Source organism: Papaver somniferum, chromosome 4 (genome assembly GCF_003573695.1).
Source record: "Papaver somniferum cultivar HN1 chromosome 4, ASM357369v1, whole genome shotgun sequence".
Lineage (NCBI taxonomy): Eukaryota > Viridiplantae > Streptophyta > Magnoliopsida > Ranunculales > Papaveraceae > Papaver > Papaver somniferum.
The window spans coordinates 58,388,598-58,411,240 of NC_039361.1; the positions used below are offsets into that span (position 1 = coordinate 58,388,598).

The 22,643-nt window shown below is 33.7% G+C and overlaps 1 protein-coding gene and 1 long non-coding RNA gene across 4 annotated transcripts; one reads left to right on the top strand and one right to left on the bottom strand.

The window, feature by feature from the left end:
- The first annotated feature begins 1,762 nt into the window (after positions 1-1,762).
- LOC113275627 lies at positions 1,763-6,456 on the top strand. Its single transcript, XM_026525161.1, has 12 exons — positions 1,763-2,184; positions 2,277-2,404; positions 2,533-2,619; positions 2,732-2,861; positions 2,991-4,070; positions 4,384-4,529; positions 4,631-4,822; positions 4,920-5,010; positions 5,082-5,226; positions 5,401-5,511; positions 5,588-5,684; positions 5,929-6,456. The coding sequence occupies exons 1-12, from the start codon at positions 2,053-2,055 to the stop codon at positions 5,999-6,001; spliced, it is 2,412 nt and encodes an 803-aa protein (XP_026380946.1). The 5' UTR covers positions 1,763-2,052; the 3' UTR covers positions 6,002-6,456.
- Positions 6,457-11,068: 4,612 nt separating this feature from the next.
- LOC113273907 lies at positions 11,069-13,547 on the bottom strand. 3 transcript variants are annotated; one of them, XR_003322666.1, is made up of 7 exons: positions 13,337-13,547; positions 13,195-13,245; positions 11,976-12,714; positions 11,789-11,875; positions 11,573-11,662; positions 11,389-11,482; positions 11,069-11,276 (listed from the first exon to the last, which is right to left on the bottom strand). It is a non-coding gene; the product is annotated as an uncharacterized LOC113273907 (long non-coding RNA). The 3 variants fall into 3 exon arrangements; XR_003322665.1 differs by having other exon boundaries at positions 11,389-11,440; positions 11,976-12,720; XR_003322664.1 differs by having other exon boundaries at positions 11,976-12,720.
- Positions 13,548-22,643: the final 9,096 nt, after the last annotated feature.

Sequence of the window (22,643 nt, forward strand, 5' to 3'; positions counted from 1 at the left end):
ATATTGGTCATCAAAGAATACATAATGAATAGCCGGACCAATAAACCTATTGATTTCCCTTTTGATTCATGAAACAAGTTCATGAATGTACTTTCTTTAAACAAATGTAAAACATTGTTTACTAGGATGAAATCTTCACCACACACCCATTCAAATAATCATAAAACTATATACAAGATTATGTCGATGTCATATCTACGAAGTTCAAAAGATAAGCGTTATACTTCCTAGTCTAATTCCTTAATACTATGATCATACAAATATGACCACGTCACATCACTAGAGTATTATATACAATATGTACAATATATATAGCTTCGCAGTCATGTTTTCAATATAACATGACTTGAAAAATACGTTAGGAATGAAACAAGTTCAAGTCAATATTACTAACCTCAAGTGGAAGGATGATGTCGTCATTGTAGTTCGTTACTTCTTCTCATTCTTCAGGTATTCCGAGTAATACACGTATGTCTCGATATTCCTAGACTTTCTAGTCTAACCTAAACGAAGTCGACTCTAGTATTTAATCAAACGACTCTAGATGAGTTTTGATACTAAAATATGACAACCAAACTTGACATACCAACGCTTGGTGAGTTCAACCGAGCTATGCTCTAACATACTCATATTCCATGTGCATGTAGTGATTCATCAACAAAGAATTTGACACTGATAATTGTCGTTTCAAATGAATCTAAAGGCAAACAACATTATTCATGGATGTGTATTTTCATGTGATATCATAAAACCAAACACCACTTCACGAGGCTGAGTATTTGAGGATGTCATTGGTTAAAGTAATAAGGGGGAGTACTAGAATAAATAAATTTAGATTTTCATTTTTAAGTTTTCTTAAATTGTTCCACTTTCCCTACTCAAGTTTTTTTATCTTTGGGTTTTCCCGGCAAAGTTTTTAACGAGACGATAGACTTAGATACAATTTACAACTAGGCAATCTGTAAAATTAAAACTACCTCTTTAAATCTTTGAATGCGATTGGTTAATCCGTTAATATATCCGATACACCATATTCGAAAGATGAAGATTTCCTTTTAACTGAAGGATGCATCAACCTACACTTTCTTCGACAAATAAAATGCTACCTTTTCAAAAAATTAGTTAGTTAAATTTGGGATTATGGACTCAAAGGTTCGTAATTAAGCCAGGACTTTACTAGGAGTTATGGTGAACACTATTACACAAGGTGTTTTTCCCTGGACATTTCGCGTCGAATACCTTTGATTTTGTCAAGATTTTGTTTTTTTATATTTTTCTTGACAAGTTTTTAATGAGGCAACATATGGTTATCTAACACTGTCTTGGGTTCATACATATTTAAAATGTTTTGGTTATTTGGATACAGTGGTTATCATAGAAAGTATCGTAAACTTGTTTTTACATTTCACATATTAGTAACATCTAGGATAAATCTAGAGGAAATTTTCTGGAAGGTTCTCTTCTTAGGAGAATCAGTCCCAGTTACGCCATAATCACAAACAATCTATAGTAAATCTTGCATAAGATTGTTTATTTACAAATATACCATGGTATCTAGTCCTATAAATAGCATATCGGAGTTGGAGTTTTTCCCATCAAGAATCAAGAATATAATTTGCTTCTCCTTCTCTAACTTTTGGGCTATTTTCAGCACGAAATGAATTTGTTCACGTTAATTCGACATCCCCTTAGGCCCAGATATCATTTTCTCTAAAACCGAAAGCCACGGAAGTCAAAACGATACACAGTGCTCATTTAAGACCGCCATTTACACCTCACGAACAACACTCCAGGTCCGAATTTGTTTATTACCTTTTCACGGTTTTCAAAATTAAATTTCAATTTCCAAAAGAGGTGCGCGGGAATCCGAAAAGGCGAAAATTACAAAATTGGCGCCCTCAATTTCATTTTTCATTTCATCCCGCTGAAATTCCAAATCGATTTATATCCCAAAATCAAAACCCTAACTAAGAAGTTCTAAACCACTTCACCCCAGAGAAAAAAACCCAGACAAAAAACTTCATCTTCTCAGATCTGTAGATCTACACAGTCATGGCGGTCTCTACAACTACTACCCCATCTAAACCCGACGATACCCCCAATAACTCCTCAATAGCGAAGCCAAAGAACGATGATCCTGGTTCTGTACTCGAAGAGTTCGACAATCGTAAGACATGTCACCAGGTAAAATTTCTCGATTGTTTCAAAAAAGAAAATAAACAAAATTCTATAAATTTATGGTTTAATTTGTGATGATTTGGTTTATAAATTTGCAGTGTCGTCAAAGAACTTTGAACTCTGTTGCTCACTGCAAGAATCAGAGACTGGATTCGAAATATTCTAAGCATAGATCTTACCAGAAGCCGTGCCCTAATAAATATTGTACCAAATGTCTATTGAACAGGTTTAGATCTTCTTTTTTTTTTCTTTTTTTTTTCTCTTGATTTCTTGGTTCGTACCTTCATTTATCTTTTATGGTATGTTATTTCTAGTTTCAATTAATTATTATTCGATATTGTTGGTACATAACAGATATGGAGAGAAAGTAGAAGAGGTAGAAATGTTGGCAGATTGGAAATGTCCCAAATGTAGGGATATCTGTAATTGTAGTAACTGTAGGTAAGTGATTGTGTTGATAATTTTTAAGATAAGCCGTAATTTTATATTTGGGTTGATTTTGAGGTAATAAGGTGAAAATTGACTAAGGATGTATGCAACTTTTATATTGTAGGAAGAGTAAAGGACACGAGCCTACTGGTTGTCTTGCACAAACTGCTAAGAAAACTGGATTTTCTTCAGTTTCTGATATGCTGATTGCTAAAGGTCCTGAGAATTTTCGCTACACAAGAGTGGTTAAAGATGTAAGTTCTTCTCTAAACATTTTGTTTGATTCTTTGTTTCCTCTTCAAGTTTTTCTTTTTGTGTTGGTATTCAGTTGATGAGTTCTGTTCAGTCAAGTTGTTTTAGATGTATGATTTTTATTTTAATAGGAGCAAATGCTGAAAACTCCTAAAAAATGTAGCAAGGAAAACTCTGTTGTTGTAAATGGTGAAGTGAGTGTGCAAAAGCATCCTTTAACGTCAGAGGGTGATGTTAAGAAAGATGGTGAAGAGAAGCAGGATGAGGGTTTGGTAATAGATTTGAACTGCGGCGCATCAGCTCTGGAGGGAATAGAATTGAAGCCAATGAAGAAAGAGAAGAAGGTAAAAAGAAAGGAAGATGGTGTTATTTTGGAGAAGAAAAGGCGTAAGAAATCACACCTTTCAAAGGATTCTACTCCAGGTGAGAGCAACAAAGATGAAAGTGCAACTGCAAAAAATGATGGCTTACTAGAGAAGATGGATTCTAAGAATTTAAAGCTAACATTAGAAACAAATGAAACCAATGGTCTTGCGAATCATGGGAATGGGGATGGAGGTCTGAAGCTAGAGATGAAGGGTGATACCAGTTCTTGTGTTCTCGAGAATATAGATTTGAAACCACCAAAGAAAGCTAAGAGGACAAAAAAGAGTGATGATGGTGCAGTTTTAGAGAAGAAAAGGCGTAAGAAATCACAAATTTTAGAGGACACAGCTCAAAAATCAACAGTACAAGAAGATGGAAGTCTGAAGCTAGAGATGAAGGGTGATACCAGTTCTAGTGTTCTCGAGAATATAGATTCGAAACCACCAAAGAAAGGTAAGAAGACAAAAAAGAGTGATGATGGTGCAGTTCTAGAGAAGAAAAGGCGCAAGAAAAAGGACACAGCCCAAAAATCAGTACTACAAGAAGACATGTTAAAAGATACTAAGGGTTCTGTGATGAAGGATAGCAAGGACTCTTTGCTGTTGCCTGATTTAAATGAAGCACCGGTTGATGAAATTGTATGTAATGGTCAAGCCAAGCCCAAATCAAGACCACTGGTTGACAAGGTTAAAAAAGATGCCGAGGAAGTCCGCAGAGAAGTTCCTGAGATTCCTATCCAATTGCCTCAAGGCATTGATCTAAAAGCAATAGTTGGCGTTGACTTACTTGATGAGGATGTTGGCCCTGCTATACAATTTCTGGAGTTCTGCAAGGCTTTTGGAGAGGTAATAGATCCTTATTTTTTTTTAGCTGTGAATCACTAAGGAATGATTTGATTTTTCAAGCACTAATTTTGCTTTTTGAAGTACGATATGTTATCCCTAAGTGGCATTAGCTAGTAGCTACTAGGTACTGCTACTGCTGATATTTTAACTTTCCATTCAATTCCTTTTGCATTGGCTATGATCACTGCTCAGGTAGAAGATTTTGTTTAAACTACCATAAACTATCTGATTTGTTGAAGTAAATATAATAGTGTGCATTAGGACCATAGATTTAAGTCTATCTGAATCACATCAAATGTTTTTGGTCAATTAGGTTTTTGATCTGAAGATTGGTCAACCTGAAACGTTGCTCAGAGATTTAACATCTGGAACCAGTCGTCTTCGTACCAGGCAATATTCACCAATCATTCGATTTCAAATCAAACTGTTGTCTTTGATACAGGAGAACTTGGGAGAGCGGTATAATTCTTTCCCCATTTTTTCATTTATGTACAAATTTCTGGATACTCATATATACACTTGCATTCTGATTGCATATTTGATATGTTTCATTCCATTAGGTCTCTGAGTCCATCCAGTAAAGGAAGTTCAATATTCCAAGCTCTTCAGAAATGCATATCCAACTCTCACTGCAAACTGGAGGAATTGCCTCCTAATTGTTTTGACAAGGGAGGCGTGGTTTATGAACAACTTGACTCCTCAACAAAACTGAAAATCCTGAATTATCTTTGTGATGAAACTCTCTCCACCGAGTAAGCGAAATCAATTCTGTTTTTGCACTCTATTTGCTTTACTTTTCTTTTCTTTTCCCTCTTTGGAGAACTCATTTATCACAATTTCTACTTCCAGTGAGCTCAGGGCTTGGATTGAGAAGCAAAACCTAAAACTTGAGGAAAGAGAGAGGGAAGCAAGACAAAAAGTTCTTGCTGCTAAAAATAAGGTAATTTCATTCTCTTATGCCTAAATCAGTCTTACCTTGAGCTGTATTCTTAAACGAGAAGCATGTAACAGGAGAAGGATATGAAGCAGCAGATTTTGGTTGAGATGGCAAAGCAGACTTGTACCACTGAGACTGATAACTCCCTTTCAACAATAAGGGCTGACACAGAAAAAGCTCATGCAGAGGTGCTAGAAGCAATAAGCATGGTGGTTAACAGTATGTTTGTCTCTTCATCTATCATAATTACTGACTCTGCTAGTTTATTGTTTGTTTTTCCCCTACCCATGTAGTTATTTACTTTCCCTCGGTGGGTATATATACCTCATGGGATTTGTTTTTGTTTACATCTAGTGAATGATCGGAAAACACAAACTTGCATCTTATCTGCAGAGAAACAAAGATCAGATGCTGTTAGAACAGACCCTGTTGTTTCGGATGGAAATGGTCACATATTTTGGAGATTGCCAGGATATTCTCCTGACTCTGATATTTTGCTTCAAGGTTTGTTTAGCTGCATCATGTTGATATTTCAGACATTCATTTCAGATATCCCAAAATTAATCATTTCCACCCACAGATATTGGAAGCGGGGATCCTTTAACGCCACAAGAGAAGTGGTTTACTTATGACGTTGAACAGAAACAAGTAGTTGAAAAATGTGTTTCTTCTTTAAGGTCAGTCCAAGGGCATGGAATACTACATAAGTTCGCAACATATCTTGTTATCCACTTCCATTTAATTTAATATACTATACATGGATAGGTGCCAATTCTGTTGCAAACATCTTGCTTCACTTTGGTTTTCTGATTCTAGATTTTTTTTTGGATCATAGTATTAACTTTTTTTTTAAACATCTTAATACTAACTTGAATGCTCCTGTGCGAACATCCTAAAATTGTTATACTCTGGTTTTTGAAGGAAAAGGTGTAAAGTTCAAGCATTGAAGAGGAAGGAGCTTCTAAAACCTGCATCTCTAGTTACTCTTACTTAGGGTGGCATTTTTGCCTTACAAAGTTGTCAGGGTACTTAAAGGTGGCCGTTACTTAAGATTGTTAAAATACCCATTCTAAATTATTTCCAGATTTTTGTAAACATGCCAACTTAAGAGTTTCGACCTTATTTCTTGTTGGTAATTGAAGACCAAGCAGTGTTTAAGAATTCCCCATCATACAGAAATTTACAACCATGTCCTAGCAGAGAGTCCAAAAAGTAACAAAGAGACTCCGCCACCTTAGTGCTATTCAACCAACAAAGGCAAGTAATTACTTGCAGTGCTTTTATTTTCTTGTTGTGGTGTATGTGAAATGTATAACAGTCTGTCTTTAAGTCTATTATTTATTATTGCACGAAGCGATTGGTTGTTCAGAATGTGTTCCAATCCCAAGTGCATTGTCAGCTTTTTTGTATCAGAATTTGCTCTGTAATGCATATTAATTCCGAAGCTTACATTTGAACTTCTTGAAATACTTTTCTAATTTTCATACTGCCATAAGCTCTTAAAGGTAATTTAGATTTTCATACATCATACATATTTTACTTGCAAACTTTTGAATATATGAGCTTGTGAGATTTTTCCTATTGCCATCTACATTGATATCAGTGGAGGTTGTTCTAGCAAAAACAAGGCAACAACTGTGATCTGTGGAGTCCCACTACCGCACATTCAACCCAACAATCACTACTACCAAACTCAACTACAATAACTTCACAGCCTCGATCTTCACCATGAAACAACAATCATTTAACCTTCTTTCAGTCACAGCCATTGAAACCTTGCTATAACAGCATCAATACCAACTATACTGACAATTTACCACATCAATTTACTAATCCTGCAACCTTCATTCCCTATGTAATATCTTAACATTCATCTAATCCAATAACACATAATCAGAATCTCCATTAGCTCAATTAAGCTCATCCAATATCAATTCTTATTCAATAACTAAACCAGTTCAAATCAAAATACTAAAATTAAGATTATTTAGAAGCTTACCCAATCCTTAGCACCCTCTGAATTGCTACATCACCAAATCAATTCTTCTGAAAACCTAAATTCTGTTTTGGGGAAGAACATCGTTCACAGCTTCAAATTCAAAAGCTTGACTTCCAACCTCAAGTTGTATTTCAACCTCAAACTCTAATCCAGGTAAAGCCCATCTCCAATTCCATCTTATTCATCATTAATCAAACCTCTAAAAAATCCTCTGAGAAATCCTAGTTCTTTGATTCATCACCGAATCAACTTCAGAAACTCAATTGAACGACTACCCATGCTTCCTTATCTAACAGCACTCGATTTACTATCAACTTCATTCAATTTCCAGTTCCAATCTAAAAACCCTAATTAATTGATTTTCTTCTGATTCACAATAACATCTTATTCTCTGCAATCAACACACGAAACCCATCTCCGAATAATTGATTTCATAATCAATATCCCGTAATTCCTCAGTCGATTCCATTTCTCAGAAACCCTAACTCAACTCCCAATCCTTCTTCCAGAACTTGAACAACTACTGCAACACCTTCTTTGATTCATCTAGTTATCTAGATTCTTATGCATCAATCATACAACTTAAATCCTCAATTTCATCTCTCGAACGGCAACAGAGAAGGAGAGAAGAGAAACTGGAAGAACAGGGGAGAAGCAGAAGAGAAAAGAACAATAAAGAAGAAAGAGTGACTTCCTCGATCGGTTTTGGGTGATGAGACCAAAGAAAATACCAGGACACGCACTTGCTTCGGTAAGGCCCGCCACGACGTGTCCGAGTTGCATTAAAAGTGTTTATCCGAGAAATGACGATTTTACCCTTTGTATTAATCCAGTGATATCTTCTTTGTCCGGTACCCGATTGACACGTTCAAGTGGTCCATTCTGCGTAACTTTTCGAGATCTATCTAACGATACTAGTTTCATATCTATATCGTTGTTATATTAATTCCTAGTAATTAATATTCGTGTTAAACTAATCGAGTTATTATTGGCTAATAAGTCCCTTGACTAGTCTAATAGCGTTGACGAGCTTAAGGGTCTTTACATTTTCCCCACCTTATACATTTTCGTCCTCGAAAATCAAACCACCTTCTAGTCTTCAAAAACTCCCCACCTTATAGAATAATCTCATCTTTTATCAAAGCGAAAATAACATAATACAAAGAACAAACCTATATGGATTTTCTACAACTAAATTTGTAGCTCTAAGTTCAACTATGTTGATTTAAGTTCTATTAAATTGGGAAGTCTAAGTTCCTTAAACTAACATTTATCTTATGAAATACCTGTCTCTAATTACAAGGGAGAATCCTGCGAATCTTTTTAAGTGAATTTATAATTATCGGTTTCCTACAGAATTATGCCAAACTTCTATGATCGGTCATATCTGAATGATGTTTCCCTGTCAAGGTTGGCCAAGCCCAACAATGCCTTCCTACGAACAGAGAAAACACTACCTTCACTATTCCCCAGTGCTGGATTAACTAAGTATTGATTCATTGATCTTTTACTTCTATCTTAACTGGTGTAATTATGATAAGTTAACTTCGTAATATATATAATTTTTCACATCATTTTAAATGAATTAATCATCAAAATTTCTTTTATTTTATCATTATTATTTATTTATTTCTTCTATCATTATAAGTAATCCCGATTCGATTTTATGTCAATTTATAATATCTGATATTTTAACTTTAGTGTGATATCATATATATAAAATTTTCAAATATTATCTATTATAATGAACCCACAATTGGGGGATACCACCACAAATTGGGGGATACTCACAGTTATATGGGACTATATTTTAGCTAAGGGGTACATTTTTTTAACGATGAGATATCAATAATGTCTTTTACCCTAAAAAGAAAATCTAAAAAACATTAATCACCACTACATAAATTGCCAGATGCATCCCAAAACTCAATCTTGGCATGTCTAGGGCATTACTTTAAAAGGAGTTTAGTTGGTGTTGTTCAAGTCGTAGAGCCCAGCCAGTAGACAAATTGTCATTTATCATTTCCCCCGATCATCTGGGATATGATTGCTAAGTGTTCTATAAAAGGTGAGGATGATGTAGGATCCTGAGTACTAGAAATCCATCTAGTCATCTTGCTAGATAGATTTAAATTTCGTAATCGTTATGATACGTAGGTGTTTCGTTATCTTAGGTTTAAATTTCGTAATCGTAGATTGGGGAATCGGTATTGGTGTGACTTTGAAGACAATATCGACTGAAACTGTCGGTATTGATTTATTGATGTATCCAATACCGACTGTGTTCGTCGGTATTGGTTGTAAATTGAATTCAATACCGGTTTAGGTACTGATTGGAGTATAACATCAATAATTGGGTTAAACTAAAAACACCAGTGATTCTCTATAGATAAGTTAAGCAGCATCATAAGAACTTCTGAACATGTAGTTCGGGAATTCTCTTTGGATTGTTTCACAAAAGCAAGCTATAAGTGAAAATAATGCAGTCACATGATCATCAAAAGGTATCTCATCGCCATTCCAACCTTATTATGAGATTCTACATGATATTCTTGTCTAAATAAGAAGATTACAAATTCTTTGAGAATGTCATCAGGAAGGAAAAGTTTAGAAATCCTTATGGGTACAAGAAATACTTGAAGTGTCTTTATCACTATAGAAAAAACATAACTTCAGAATGTGAATTCATAGATATGGTTGGTGATTTGCTGGAATATGATCGTATCACCTGAAGTGTCTTTATCTCTTTTGAACATGTAGTTCCGAATATCGCAGTCACACTTGAATAAAACCTTTAGGATTTCTGCTAATTGAATTCAATACCGGCTAGGTGCTGATTGGGGATACTCCTCTATTCCTTCTTCTTCTACTCTCTCTGAAGTTTAATCTTAACGCGTCTGGGGGATACTCACAATTTTTTTTTTTGATAAGGGGCATTTCAAATTACTTCATAATGTTTTTTTTCTTTTTTTTTCCGAGTATCTCCCAATTTGTAATGGTATCCCCTAATCGTGGGTTCATTATAATTTGCTACCAGCTTAATTACTCAAATAATATCATCAACTGTATTATTATTCTCATTATTCTTAAGTTAATAGTCCCGTTGGTACATTAAACCTTAATCTTCTAAGTATAACTCTACATTCACGTACAGATTGATATCATAGATGTTATTTATTCACATTGAATTTTTATACTATATCTTGTTAAATATTAGTATTGGTAATTTAATATGATTTAAATTTGAGTCTGCATAAAATTGTATAATATATCACTTTATGTGTAAAATTTAGTGAGTTAGTGAATCATTTATTGTACTAAAGATAATCTGGGTATAAGGTCGTTAACAAGTTTAGTCTTTATGCCTTATATGACCTTATGTTCTTAATCCTACCTAATAAGTCTTATACTATCTATCTGGTTCGAACACAAAACAAATAATTCTAATTTGCTATTAGTTAATTTTGCAAAACTTAACCTTAGATAAGCACTAATAATTTTCCATGGCTATTTAATCCTAATCAATATTTTATCGCTATATATTCGTTAATGATATTTTAATTTAAGTTGTGCTCAGTATAAGACTAATTTAAATTCTAACAGTTTAAGTTCGTCATACTAATTTTCCATTTCAAAAGATGATTGAATCTATTTACTAAGAAGGATCCTATCAATATACAAGTTTATTTTCTTTCAATTCTAATATTACACTAAGTATCTGAATATTTTTATTACTATTGTTTTCATTTATAATTACTATTATAATCACTACACCAAATTTGGTGATTAACAACAGTAGGTGGCAGTTGCTTAGTGGGGTCGCAACAGTTCATCTCTGTTACGAAAGTCGATGTTGCAGTTTATCGCAACAGCTACATTGCTGTTGCAAATTTTCGGCCGCAACAGTTGGAAACTGTTACAACGTCAAAAGATCGCAATTGTCTTAAACAGTTGTGAAATTAGATTGTCGCAACTGCAACAAGCAGTTGCGATTTTTTTTGCAAAACAAAAAGATAATGGTTTTGACCTGGTCAAAACCGGTCAACTTTTGGTGAATTATTTACTGTATTCATATTCACAATTTACAGAGATTAATGTATTCCACTGACCATTCGTTATATTCATAAATCCATTTCAAGAATGATACAAAAATATTAGAATGTCGAATAGACACAACTTCAAGTCCTAATAAGTTTTATAACAACACCAAATCCAAACTCTTGAAGTTTATACCTTATCCATTTTTGATACAAGCTCTAGTTCTTCGAACCTGATCCAAAATAAAAACATAACCACAAATTTTAACTAATTATTCACTGTTTAAGAACAAAAAAGTACTAGATTGGAAGAAAAAAAGAGTGAATGAATGAAATGAAGCATACTCTTTCTGCAATACTACGAGGATGTTTTGCACAGCCACGCTTAGCTTGAACTCTGCAAGAAAGTGAATCTTCAAATAGCTCTTTTTGTTGATTTCTAATTCACACCAAAAACAAGGGACAACAGGACTTAGTCTACCACTAAAAGACAGAATCATAACGCAGGGAATGAAGTGGAGGAACTTACTAGAGGCTTCAATTTCTCTGCGTACGTTGTTGTGTCATCTTGGGTTGAGTAAAAGAACCCCTGCGCGCTTCCGCTTCCGACCCTTTGAACCTGATTGTAAGATTTAAAAACCCAAAAAAACAAACAATCAAACACAAATATATATACATACAACTGAAATGCAAACAAATAAAATAAATCACAAGAGTTCTAAAAAGAAAGTAAAAGTTTGAACACCTTTCTTCAAATGCTTCAACAACATCTTAACATGCTTGTAGGTTTTCAATGGGTTCCCATGTATTCGCTGTCTCGGGCCATCCACGCCTAACACAAGCACAAAAATGCCCAATTTTCATTATAACAAAAAAAAATACAAAGAAAAAAGCAGTATAAATGAAACAACTTTGATTGTTAGGTTACATACCATTTAATAAGATACTGATCTTGCCCCTTTGTATTCCCAACCACGAACAAATCCATCATCAAAAACACACAAAGAAATTAGTTAAAAATAAACAAAAAACTCGTCAAAAATCATAAATCTGGGGTTCACACAGAAACTTAGCAACCAAGAATATATAATTGTGTGCATTGCTTCTCCTTTTTCTTTTCTTTCTTGTGGCCAATGATGGTTTCAAATTCTTGGTTGTCAAGTTTCTTGTTCCTAGACATTTTTGAACATTTAATCAGCTGCTCCTTGATAGGTTCCAAAATTCTAACTACAATGTCAAGACCATTGTTGGATTCATGAGCGAGCTCATTCTTGAGTTTCATTGTTTTGAGTGGACATCCGGTCTTAATTTTCACATAGTAGGTTCCAGCAGAATGTCAACTGATCAATAACAACCAATCAGTTAAGTATAACAGAAACTTTCTCAGTTTAGCATTCATCAATTCATCTTCTAAAACAAGTCAATAACAAAACATTTCGATAGAATTTCAAAATTACATCCTACCAGATCCATCGAGGTTCTAGCATTTAAAGAGATAAGCGCATCCTCGGCACCAGCGATGACCAAAATTGGCAAGTAAAATACGTACCAGAATCGGAGAAAAGGACGCACCAAGTGTTTTTTCCCAAGTGAAATATGTACCAGAATCATAACAAAGGCATGAACATCTTCTCTTGATGGATTAACATCGAGCAGCACCACACCATTGATCTGTAACTGAAATATGAAATTAAAAAGTAAAAACAGTACAAAATTTTACTGCAAAAGAGACTTCCTCATTCAAAGTACATAAACTCGCATATTTAGAATTTTTGGATATCCGGACTTGTTCTGCGGCCTTTAATGCAAGTAGAGCTCCATAGTCATGACCAACATGTATCACCAAGAAAACCACATATCCAAGCAAAACGAAAGGAGAGGATCAAAACAAATAAAATTTCTGGCGATATTAAATTCTTTACTTTCTTGAGTTCTTCTTGCAGAAATCAAAATAAATAAAATTTCTCTATAATCATTTGCTATAGCTACGCCACCCCAACTTTACCCAACTTTATTTTCTTTTTCAATACCACTTCAGTTTCAATTAAGTCACAAAAACAAAAACCCATCCCTAAAACATGGTAATAAACAATCCCCTGAACCTATAGTCAAACAACAATACTCGAAAATTGAAACTTTATTGTTTCTTACCAAGTATGGTTTGATGAAGATGAATCTTCGAGATTGAAAACCCTAACCACACTGCAACAAAGAGTCATACAGTAAATCAAATCAATCCGCCAAATCAAACCAAGGCTTGTAATAAATATTTAGGTTTTAAGAAAATACTAACCTTATAATATCAAATAACTCTTCAACTACAGTTTTCTTTATGATTCAAATCGTCCTCAACAGCAGTGTTAGGGTTTTTATTTGAGAGAGATCAGATCTACAGATTCAATAATCTTTTCGTATTGAGAGAGTGAAAGAGAAGAGATTCAGTCGTATTAAGAGTGAAAGAGGAGATTCAGTGGTGATGGTGAAAGCGGCCGCAGAGCTAGGGTTTTGATGAGAAAGAAAGAAGAAGAAAAAAGTGAATTGAGAATAAGCCTTCTTTCGGTGATAATGGTTTGTCGAGTCAGATTCGCTATGAGTGGGTTGAATAGTTACTAGACCGAGTCAGCTAAAAAGTGTAGGCAAAAACACTAATTTTTCGCATGCCTGCAACTGGATTTAGTTGCGAATCGCAACTGAAAGAAACAATTGCGAGTTTCGTATCAGTTTTAAACTGTTGCGAATTTTTTGCAACTGAAATTAGCAACAGAAAATTCGCAACAGCTTTTAAGTTGCTGGGGATCTAAGTTGCTAATACCCATATTTGGTGTAGGGAATATTTTTATTATTAAACTGACGGTCGAGGTATCATTCAAACTTCTCTTAATAATATTATTAAATCCCAACAAATTGTTAACATTTATGTGATCATAAATTATTGACTCTACGTATAAGTCAAGGTGCGCAATAAATTTCTATATGATTTTCAAGGTTTATCAATAATACTAATTTCACTATTTTTATAGTATTATATTATTTACACGTTTATATTTTATAGATTAACTATTCTTAAATCCTTATTAGCTAAAGTTACTGGTGTATCCTACAATTTTTACTTCATTACATATACAAACAAACAAATCAATCAATCAAATAATTATTTAAATTATTGATGGGTTTTAGTGAATTAAGATTTATCTCACAAACCCAACCCAGTTCTAAACTAATCTATTTCACTAACTAGCACTGGTTGATTCTATCTTTTCCCATATAAGATCTAATAGTGATCTCTGATACCAACACTGTAGCGCCCCCTAAGCTAGCAGCTGACTGATCCAAGAGATTAACTAAATAAAGAGGCACTAAGAATCTAAAACATGTACTTAAGCATTCAATTAAGAAATGGGATAAGAAACTTAACCCAAAACTAACCCGCTCTGAAACATATATATACAAGAAGTCCTCTCAAATAATACATATACAATGGTCAGTTGGATTACAGAGACAATATATAACATAATAAACATGATAGAAGTTAACCAACTAACGAAAATAACCCTTGAAGCTTTCGCTGCGCAACTCCGATCTGTCTTTGAAACTGAAAGTGGGAATGAGTGAGCACATCATCCCTAAAAGGGGTGCCCAGTAGGAATAACATTTAACTTTCAAGTAATCATGGGAAGATTTGGAAAACAATAATGTTTTCCCAAACATTAAAAAGTGACCAAGTCACTGAAATAAACAAACATGTATATGGACAAACTCCTTTTTCAAACAATGTATAATATTCGTGCTAACCACACTCGTTATCTATTGATATCACCAAGACCATGATGACCCACTTTAATCAATAAAAGCTATATTCATGTGGATATAAATCTAAAGGAGCGTATCCTATATACCACAAGTGGAAATTCATATTTCCCATAACAATACATATGACAAACAAACATTACAAGTCCTTTCCAAACCACGAAAAGATTAACAAAATCAACAGAAATATAGTAAAGAAATTTAAACAAAGCATGGAATGCACACTAGACAATCCATGAGTTTGTTAAGCATAAACTTTTGTAAAAGAAACAACAATGGTTACTAAAGAGTCAAATGTATTCCCACCTATTTTGATGACAGGCCACGCCTACCTCGAGATCCACGATCCACTGGTTCATCTTTTGAATCGATCGTTGTAAATACCAACTGTTAATCACACAAGAACTCTAATAATCTAGACACAATGGCTCACACAAGAATCATACAAGTCTATCTAATGGTTCTAAGCCCATTTACGGTGATATATCTTTTATTTATCCAATTTTAGCAAATCTAAGGTTTACTAATTCAATTAAATTGTTATTATAGTTCATTATCTAAGTCTAATGAATATCTACAACTTTGTAGAAGAAGTCAAAGACTAATTCGGACCCCAAGAGGTCCAAAACATCTAATTAAGAAAACTGTCCTAAGCCCAAGTCCACCAAAGTCAACTAACAGTCACTAACGGTCAAGGGTCAACTAACAGTCAACATCCAAGTCCGGGTCAAGGTCAAGTCAAATGGTCTATTGGTCTGGTCACTGAGTCAAATCCTGGTTACTGAGTCAACTCAGTCAGAAGACTGATTTAGGTAAATCAACTACACATATTTAACTCAGTCAGATAGACTGAATCAGAAACACTAGGTCGAGTCAGCTAAGCTGAAAACATTCTTGCCAAAACCATTGTATAGGTCAACCTATGATGCATAACCCAAAGCTCAAATGCAGAAACAAATACTATGTCTACAAAAGCATTAAAACATATCCAATCAAAACAATTTCATAATTACTACCAACCTGAATTCAGGCTTGCATAATTACAGCTCAGTTCCATCACCCTTCAACAACCTTACAGGGAACAACACCCAACATTATACACACAAAAATCTAATTCCAACTTCAAACAATTATTTACATCAATTACAAACTATTTTACCTCTCATTGGAGTTGCAAGTCTTCCCTTAGAGGTTTACTTAACACAATCACTAAATTCTTATTCTAACAACACTGCCAATCCAACTCAATATCGCCTGCAACTTACATCAACTGTCACCACCAAAACCTCGAACACTTCATATCTGCAACACACCAGTAACATCTCATCAGTTCCATTAACCAAAACTTACATTTCAACACCACAATTCCCTAAGCATCCCCAGCAACTACAGAACCACCACCACCAAATCATTCAACATAACTCTACACTTCCTGTCCTTGAAACTGTAGCTTCATCACATCCATGTTGAGTTTCAATTCCAACACTAGTTCCACTACTGCACATTCAACCCAACAATCACTACTGCCAAACTCAACTACAATAACTTCACAACCTCGATCTTCACCATGAAACAACAATCAATTAACCTTCTTTCAGTCACAACCATTGAAACCTTGATATAATAACATCATTACCAACTATACTTCCAATTTACCATATTAATTTACTAATCCTGCAACCTTCATTCCCTCTGTAATATCTTAACATTCATATAATCCAATAACACATAACCAGAATCTCCATTAGCTCAATTAAGCTCATCCAATCTCAATTCATATTCAATAACAACTTATAAGCTTAATAACTAAACAAGTTCAAATAAAAATACTAAAATTAAGATTATTTAGAAGCTTACCCAATCATTAGCACCCTCTGAATTGCTACATCACCAAATCAATTCTTCTGAAAACCTAAATTCTGTTTTGGGGAAGAACATCATTCACAGCTTCAAATTCAAAAGCCTGACTTCCAAACTCAAGTTGTATTTCAACCTCAAACTCTAATCCAGGTAAAACCCATCTCCAATTCCTTCTTATTCATCATTAATCAAACCTCTAAAAAATCCTCTGAGAAATCCTAGTTCTTTGATTCACCACCGAATCAACTTCAGAAACTCAATTGAACGACTACCCATGCTTCCTTATCTAACAACACTCGATTTACTATCAACTTCATTCAATTTCCAGTTCCAATATAAAAACCCTAATTAACTGATTTTTTTCTGATTCACAATAACATCTTATTCTCTGCAATCAACACACGAAACCCATCTCTGAATAATTGATTTCATAATCAATATCCCGTAATTCCTCAGTCGATTCCATTTCTCAGAAACCCTAACTCAACTCTCAATCCTTCTTCCAGAACTTGAACAACTACAACAATACCTTCTTTGATTCATCTAGTTATCTAGATTCTTATGCATCAATCACACAACTTAAATCCTCAATTTCATCTCTCGAACATCAACAGAGAAGGAGAGAAGACAAACTGGAAGAACAGGGGAGAAGCAGAAGAGAAAAGAAGAAAGAAGAATAAAGAAGATAAGAAGAAAGAATGACTTCCTCGATCAGTTTTGGTGATGAGACCAAAGAAAATACCAAGACACGCACTTGATTCGGTCAGGACCGCCACGACGTGTCCGAGTTGCATTAAAAGTGTTTATCCGAGAAATGATGATTTTACCCTTTGTACTAATCCAGTGATATCTTCTTTGTCCGGTACCCGATTGACACGTTCAAGTAGTCCATTCTGTGTAACTTTTCGAGATCTATCTAACGATACTAGTTTCATATCTATATCGTTGTTAGATTAATTCCTAGTAATTAACATTCGTGTTAAACTAATCGAGTTATTATCGGCTAATAAGTCTCTTGACTAGTCTAATAGCGTTGACGAGCTTAAGGGTCTTTACATTCTCCCCACCTTATACATTTTCGTCCTTGAAAATCAAACCTCCTTCTAGTCTTCAAAAACTCCCAACCTTATAGAATAATCCCTTCTTTTATCAAAGCACAAATAACATAAAACAAAGAACAAACATATATGGATTTTCTACAACTAAATTTGTAGCTCTAAGTTCAACTATGTTGATTTAAATTCTATCAAATTGGGAAGTATAAGTTCCTTACACTAACATTTATCTTATGGAATACCTGTTTCTAATTACAAGGGAGAATCCTACGAATCTTTTTAAGTGAATTTATAATTATCGGTTTCCTACAGAATTATACCAAACTTCTATAATCGGTCATATCTGAATGCAGTTTCCCTGTCAAGGTTGGCCAAGCCCAACAATTCCTTGCTACGAACAAAGAAAACACGACCTTCACTATTACCCAGTGATGGATTAACTGAGTATTGATTAATTGATCTTTTACTTCTATCTTAACTGGTGTAATTCTGATAAGTTAACTTCGTAATATATATAAATTGTTCACATCATTTTAAATGAATTTAATCATCAAAATTTCTTCTATTTTATCGTTATTATTTATTTATTTCTTCTATCATTATAAGTAATCCCGATTCGATTTTATGTCAATTTATAATATCTGATATTTTAACTTTAGTGTGATATCATATATATAAAATTTTCAAATATTATCTATTATAATTTGCTACCAGCTTAATTACTCAAATAATATCATCAACTGTATTATTATTCTCATTATTCTTAAGTTAATAGTCCCGTTAGTACACTAAACCTTAATCTTCTAAGTATAACTCTACATTCACGTACAGATTGATATCATAGATGTTATTTATTCACATTGAATCTGTATACTATATCTTGTTAAATATTAGCATTGGTAATTTAATATGATTTAAATTTGAGTCTGCATAAAATTGTATAATATATCACTTTACGTGTAAAATTTAGTGAGTTAGTGAATCATTTATTGGACTAAAGATAATCTGGGTATAAGGTCGTTAACAAGTTTAGTCTTTATGCCTTATATGACCGTATGTTCTTAATCCTACCTAATAAGTCTTATACTATCTATCTGGTTCGAACACAAAACAAATAATTCTAATTTGTTATTAGTTAATTTTGCAAAACTTAACCTTAGACAAGCACTAATAATTTCCCATAGCTATTTAATCCTAATCCATATTTTATCGTTATATATTCGTTAATGATGTTTTAATTTAAGTTGTACTCAGTATAATACTAATTTAAATTCTAACAGTTTAAGTTCGTCATATTAATTTTCCATTTCAAAAGATGATTGAATCTATTTACTAAGAAGGATCCTATCAATATACAAATTTATTTTCTTTCAATTTTTATATTACACTAAGTATCTGAATACTGTTATTACTATTGTTTTCATTTATAGTTACTATTATAATATTTTTATTATTAAACTGATGGTCGAGGTATCATTCTAACTACTCTTAATAATATTATTAAATCCCAAAAATTTGTTAACATTTATGTGATCATAAATTATTTACCCTACGTATAAGTCAAGGTGCGCAATAAATTTCTATTTGACTTTAAAGATTTATCAATAATACTAATTTCACTATTTTTATAGTATTAGATTATCTACACGTTTATATTTTATAGATTAACTATTCTTAAATCCTTATTAGCTAAAGTTACTGGTGTATCCTACAATTTTTACTTCATTACATATACAAACAACCAAACAAACAAATCAATCAATCAAATAATTATTTTAATTATTGATGGTTTTTAGTGAATTAAGATTTATCTCAAAAACCCAACCCAGTTGTAAACTAATCTATTTCACCAGCTAGCACTGGTCGATTCTATCTTTTCCCATATAAGATCTAATAATGAGCTCTGATACCAACACTGTATCGCCCCCTAAGCTAGCAGCTGACTAATCCAAGAAATTAACTAAATAAAGAGGCACTAAGAATCTAAAACATGTACTTAAGCATTCAATTAAGAAATGCGATACAAAACTTAACCCCAAAACTAACCCGCTCTGAAACATATATATATACATATAATACATATACAATAGTCATTTGGTTTACACATACAATATGTAACATAATAAACATAATAGAAGTTAACCAACTAACGAAAATAACCCTTGAAGCTTTCGCTGCGCAACTCCGATCTGTCTTTGAAAATGAAAGTGGGAATGGGTGAGCACATCATCCCTAAAAGAGGTGCCCAGTAGGAATAACATTTAACTTTCAAGTAATCATGGGGAGATTTGGAAAACAATAATGTTTTCCCAAACATTAAAAAGTGACCAAGTCACTGAAATAAACAAACATGTATATGGACAAACTCTTTTTTCAAACAATGTATAATATTCGTGCTAACCACACTCGTTAGCTATTGATATCACCAAGACCATGATGACCCACTTTAATCAATAAAAGCTATATTCATGTGGATATAAATCTAAAGGAGCTTATCCTATACACTACAAGTGTAAATTCATATTTCCCATAACAATACATATGACAAACAAACATTACAACTCCTTTCCAAACCATGGAAAGATTAACAAAATCAACAGAAATATAGTAAAGCAATTTAAACAAAGCATGGAATGCACACTAGACAATCCATGAGTTTGTTAAGCATAGACTTTTGTAAAAGAAACAACAATGGTTACAAAAGAGTCAAATGTATTCCCACCTCTTTTGATGACAAGCCACACCTACCTCGAGATCCACGATCCACTGATTCATCCTTTGAATCGATCGTTGTTAATACCAACTGTTAATCACACAAGTACTCTAAGAATCTAGCCACAATGGCTCACACAAGAATCATACAAGTCTATCTAAAGGTTTTAAGCCCATTTATGGTGCTATATCTTTTATTTATCCAATTTTAGCAAATCTAAGGTTTACTAATTCAATTAAATTGTTTCTATAGTTCATTATCTAAGCCTTATGAATATCTGCAACTTTGTAGAAGAAGTCAAAGGCTAATTCGGATCACAAGAGGTCCAAAACATCTAATTAAGAAAACTGCCCTAAGCCCAAGTCCACCAAAGTCAACTAATAGTGACTAACGGTCGAACCAACGGTCAAAGGTCAATTAACAGTCAACATCCAAGTCCGGGTCTAGGTCAAGTCAGATGGTTTATTGGTCTGGTCACTGAGTCAAATCTTGGTTACTTTGTCAACTCAGTCAGAAGACTAATTTAGATAAATCAACTACACATATTTAACTCAGTCAGATAGACTGAATCAGAAACACTAGGTCGAGTCAGCTAAGCTGCAAACATTCTTGCCAAAACCATTGTATAGGTCAACCTATGATGCATAACCGAGAGATCAACCGCAGGAACAAATACTATGTCTACAAAAGCATTAAAACATATTCAATCATAACAATTTCATAATTACTACCGACCTAAATTCAGGCTTGCATCATTACAGCTCAGTTCCACCACCCTTGAACAACCTTACAGGGAACAACACCCAACATTATACACACAAAACTCTAATTCCAACTTCAAACAATTCTTTACATCAATTACAAACTATTTTACCTCTCATTGGAGTTGCAAGTCTTCCCTTAGAGGTTTACTTAACACAATCACTAAATTCTTATTCTAACAACACTGCCAATCCAACTCAATATCGCCTGCAACTTATATTAACTGTCACCACCAAAACCTCGAACACTTCATATCTGCAACACACCAGTAACATCTCATCAGTTCCATTAACCAAAACTTACAATTCAACACCACAATCCCCTAAGCATCCCCAACAACTACAGAACCACCACCACCAAATCATTCCACATAACTCTACACATCTTGTCCTTGAAACTGTAGCTTCATCACATCCATGTTGAGTTTCAATTCCAACACTAGTTACACTACTGCACATTCAACCCAACAATCACTACTGCTAAACTCAACTACAATAACTTCACAACCTCGATCTTCACCATGAAACAACAATCAATTAACCTTCTTTCAGTCACAGCCATTGAAACCTTGATATAATAACATCATTACCAATTATACTTCCAATTTACCACATTAATTTACTAATCCTGCAACCTTCATTCCCTCTGTAATATCTTAACATTCATCTAATCCAATAACACATAACCAGAATCTCCATTAGCTCAATTAAGCTCATCCAATCTCAATTCATATTCAATAACTTATAAGCTTAATAACTAAACCAGTTCAAATCAAAATACTAAAATTAAGATTATTTAGAAGCTTACCCAATCATTAGCACCCTCTGAATTGATACATCACCAAATCAATTCTTCTGAAAACCTAAATTCTGTTTTGGGGAAGAACATCATTCACAGCATCAAATTCAAAAGCCTGACTTCCAAACTCAAGTTGTATTTCAACCTCAAACTCTAATCCAGGTAAAACCCATCTCCAATTCCTTCTTATTCATCATTAATCAAACCTCTAAAAAATCCTCTGAGAAATCCTAGTTCTTTGATTCACCACAGAATCAACTTCAGAAACTCAATTGAACGACTACCCATGCTTCCTTATCTAACAACACTCGATTTAACTTCATTCAATTTCCAGTTCCAATATAAAAACCCTAATTAACTGATTTTTTTCTGATTCACAATAACATCTTATTCTCTACAATCAACACACGAAACCCATCTCTGAATAATTGATTTCATAATCAATATCCCGTAATTCCTCAGTCGATTCCATTTCTCAGAAACCCTAACTCAACTCTCAATCCTTCTTCCAGAACTTGAACAACTACAACAACACCTTCTTTGATTCATCTAGTTATCTAGATTATTATGCATCAATAACACAACTTAAATCCTCAATTTCATCT

Excerpts from the sequence above, each read along its gene's own strand:
- LOC113275627 (XM_026525161.1), top strand. The coding sequence starts at position 2,053 with ATGGCGGTCTCTACAACTACTACCCCATCTAAACCCGACGATACCCCC. Across the intron at positions 2,620-2,731 it reads TGTAATTGTAGTAACTGTAG|GAAGAGTAAAGGACACGAGC; the intron begins GTAAGTGATTGT and ends TTTATATTGTAG. Across the intron at positions 4,071-4,383 it reads TCTGCAAGGCTTTTGGAGAG|GTTTTTGATCTGAAGATTGG; the intron begins GTAATAGATCCT and ends TTGGTCAATTAG.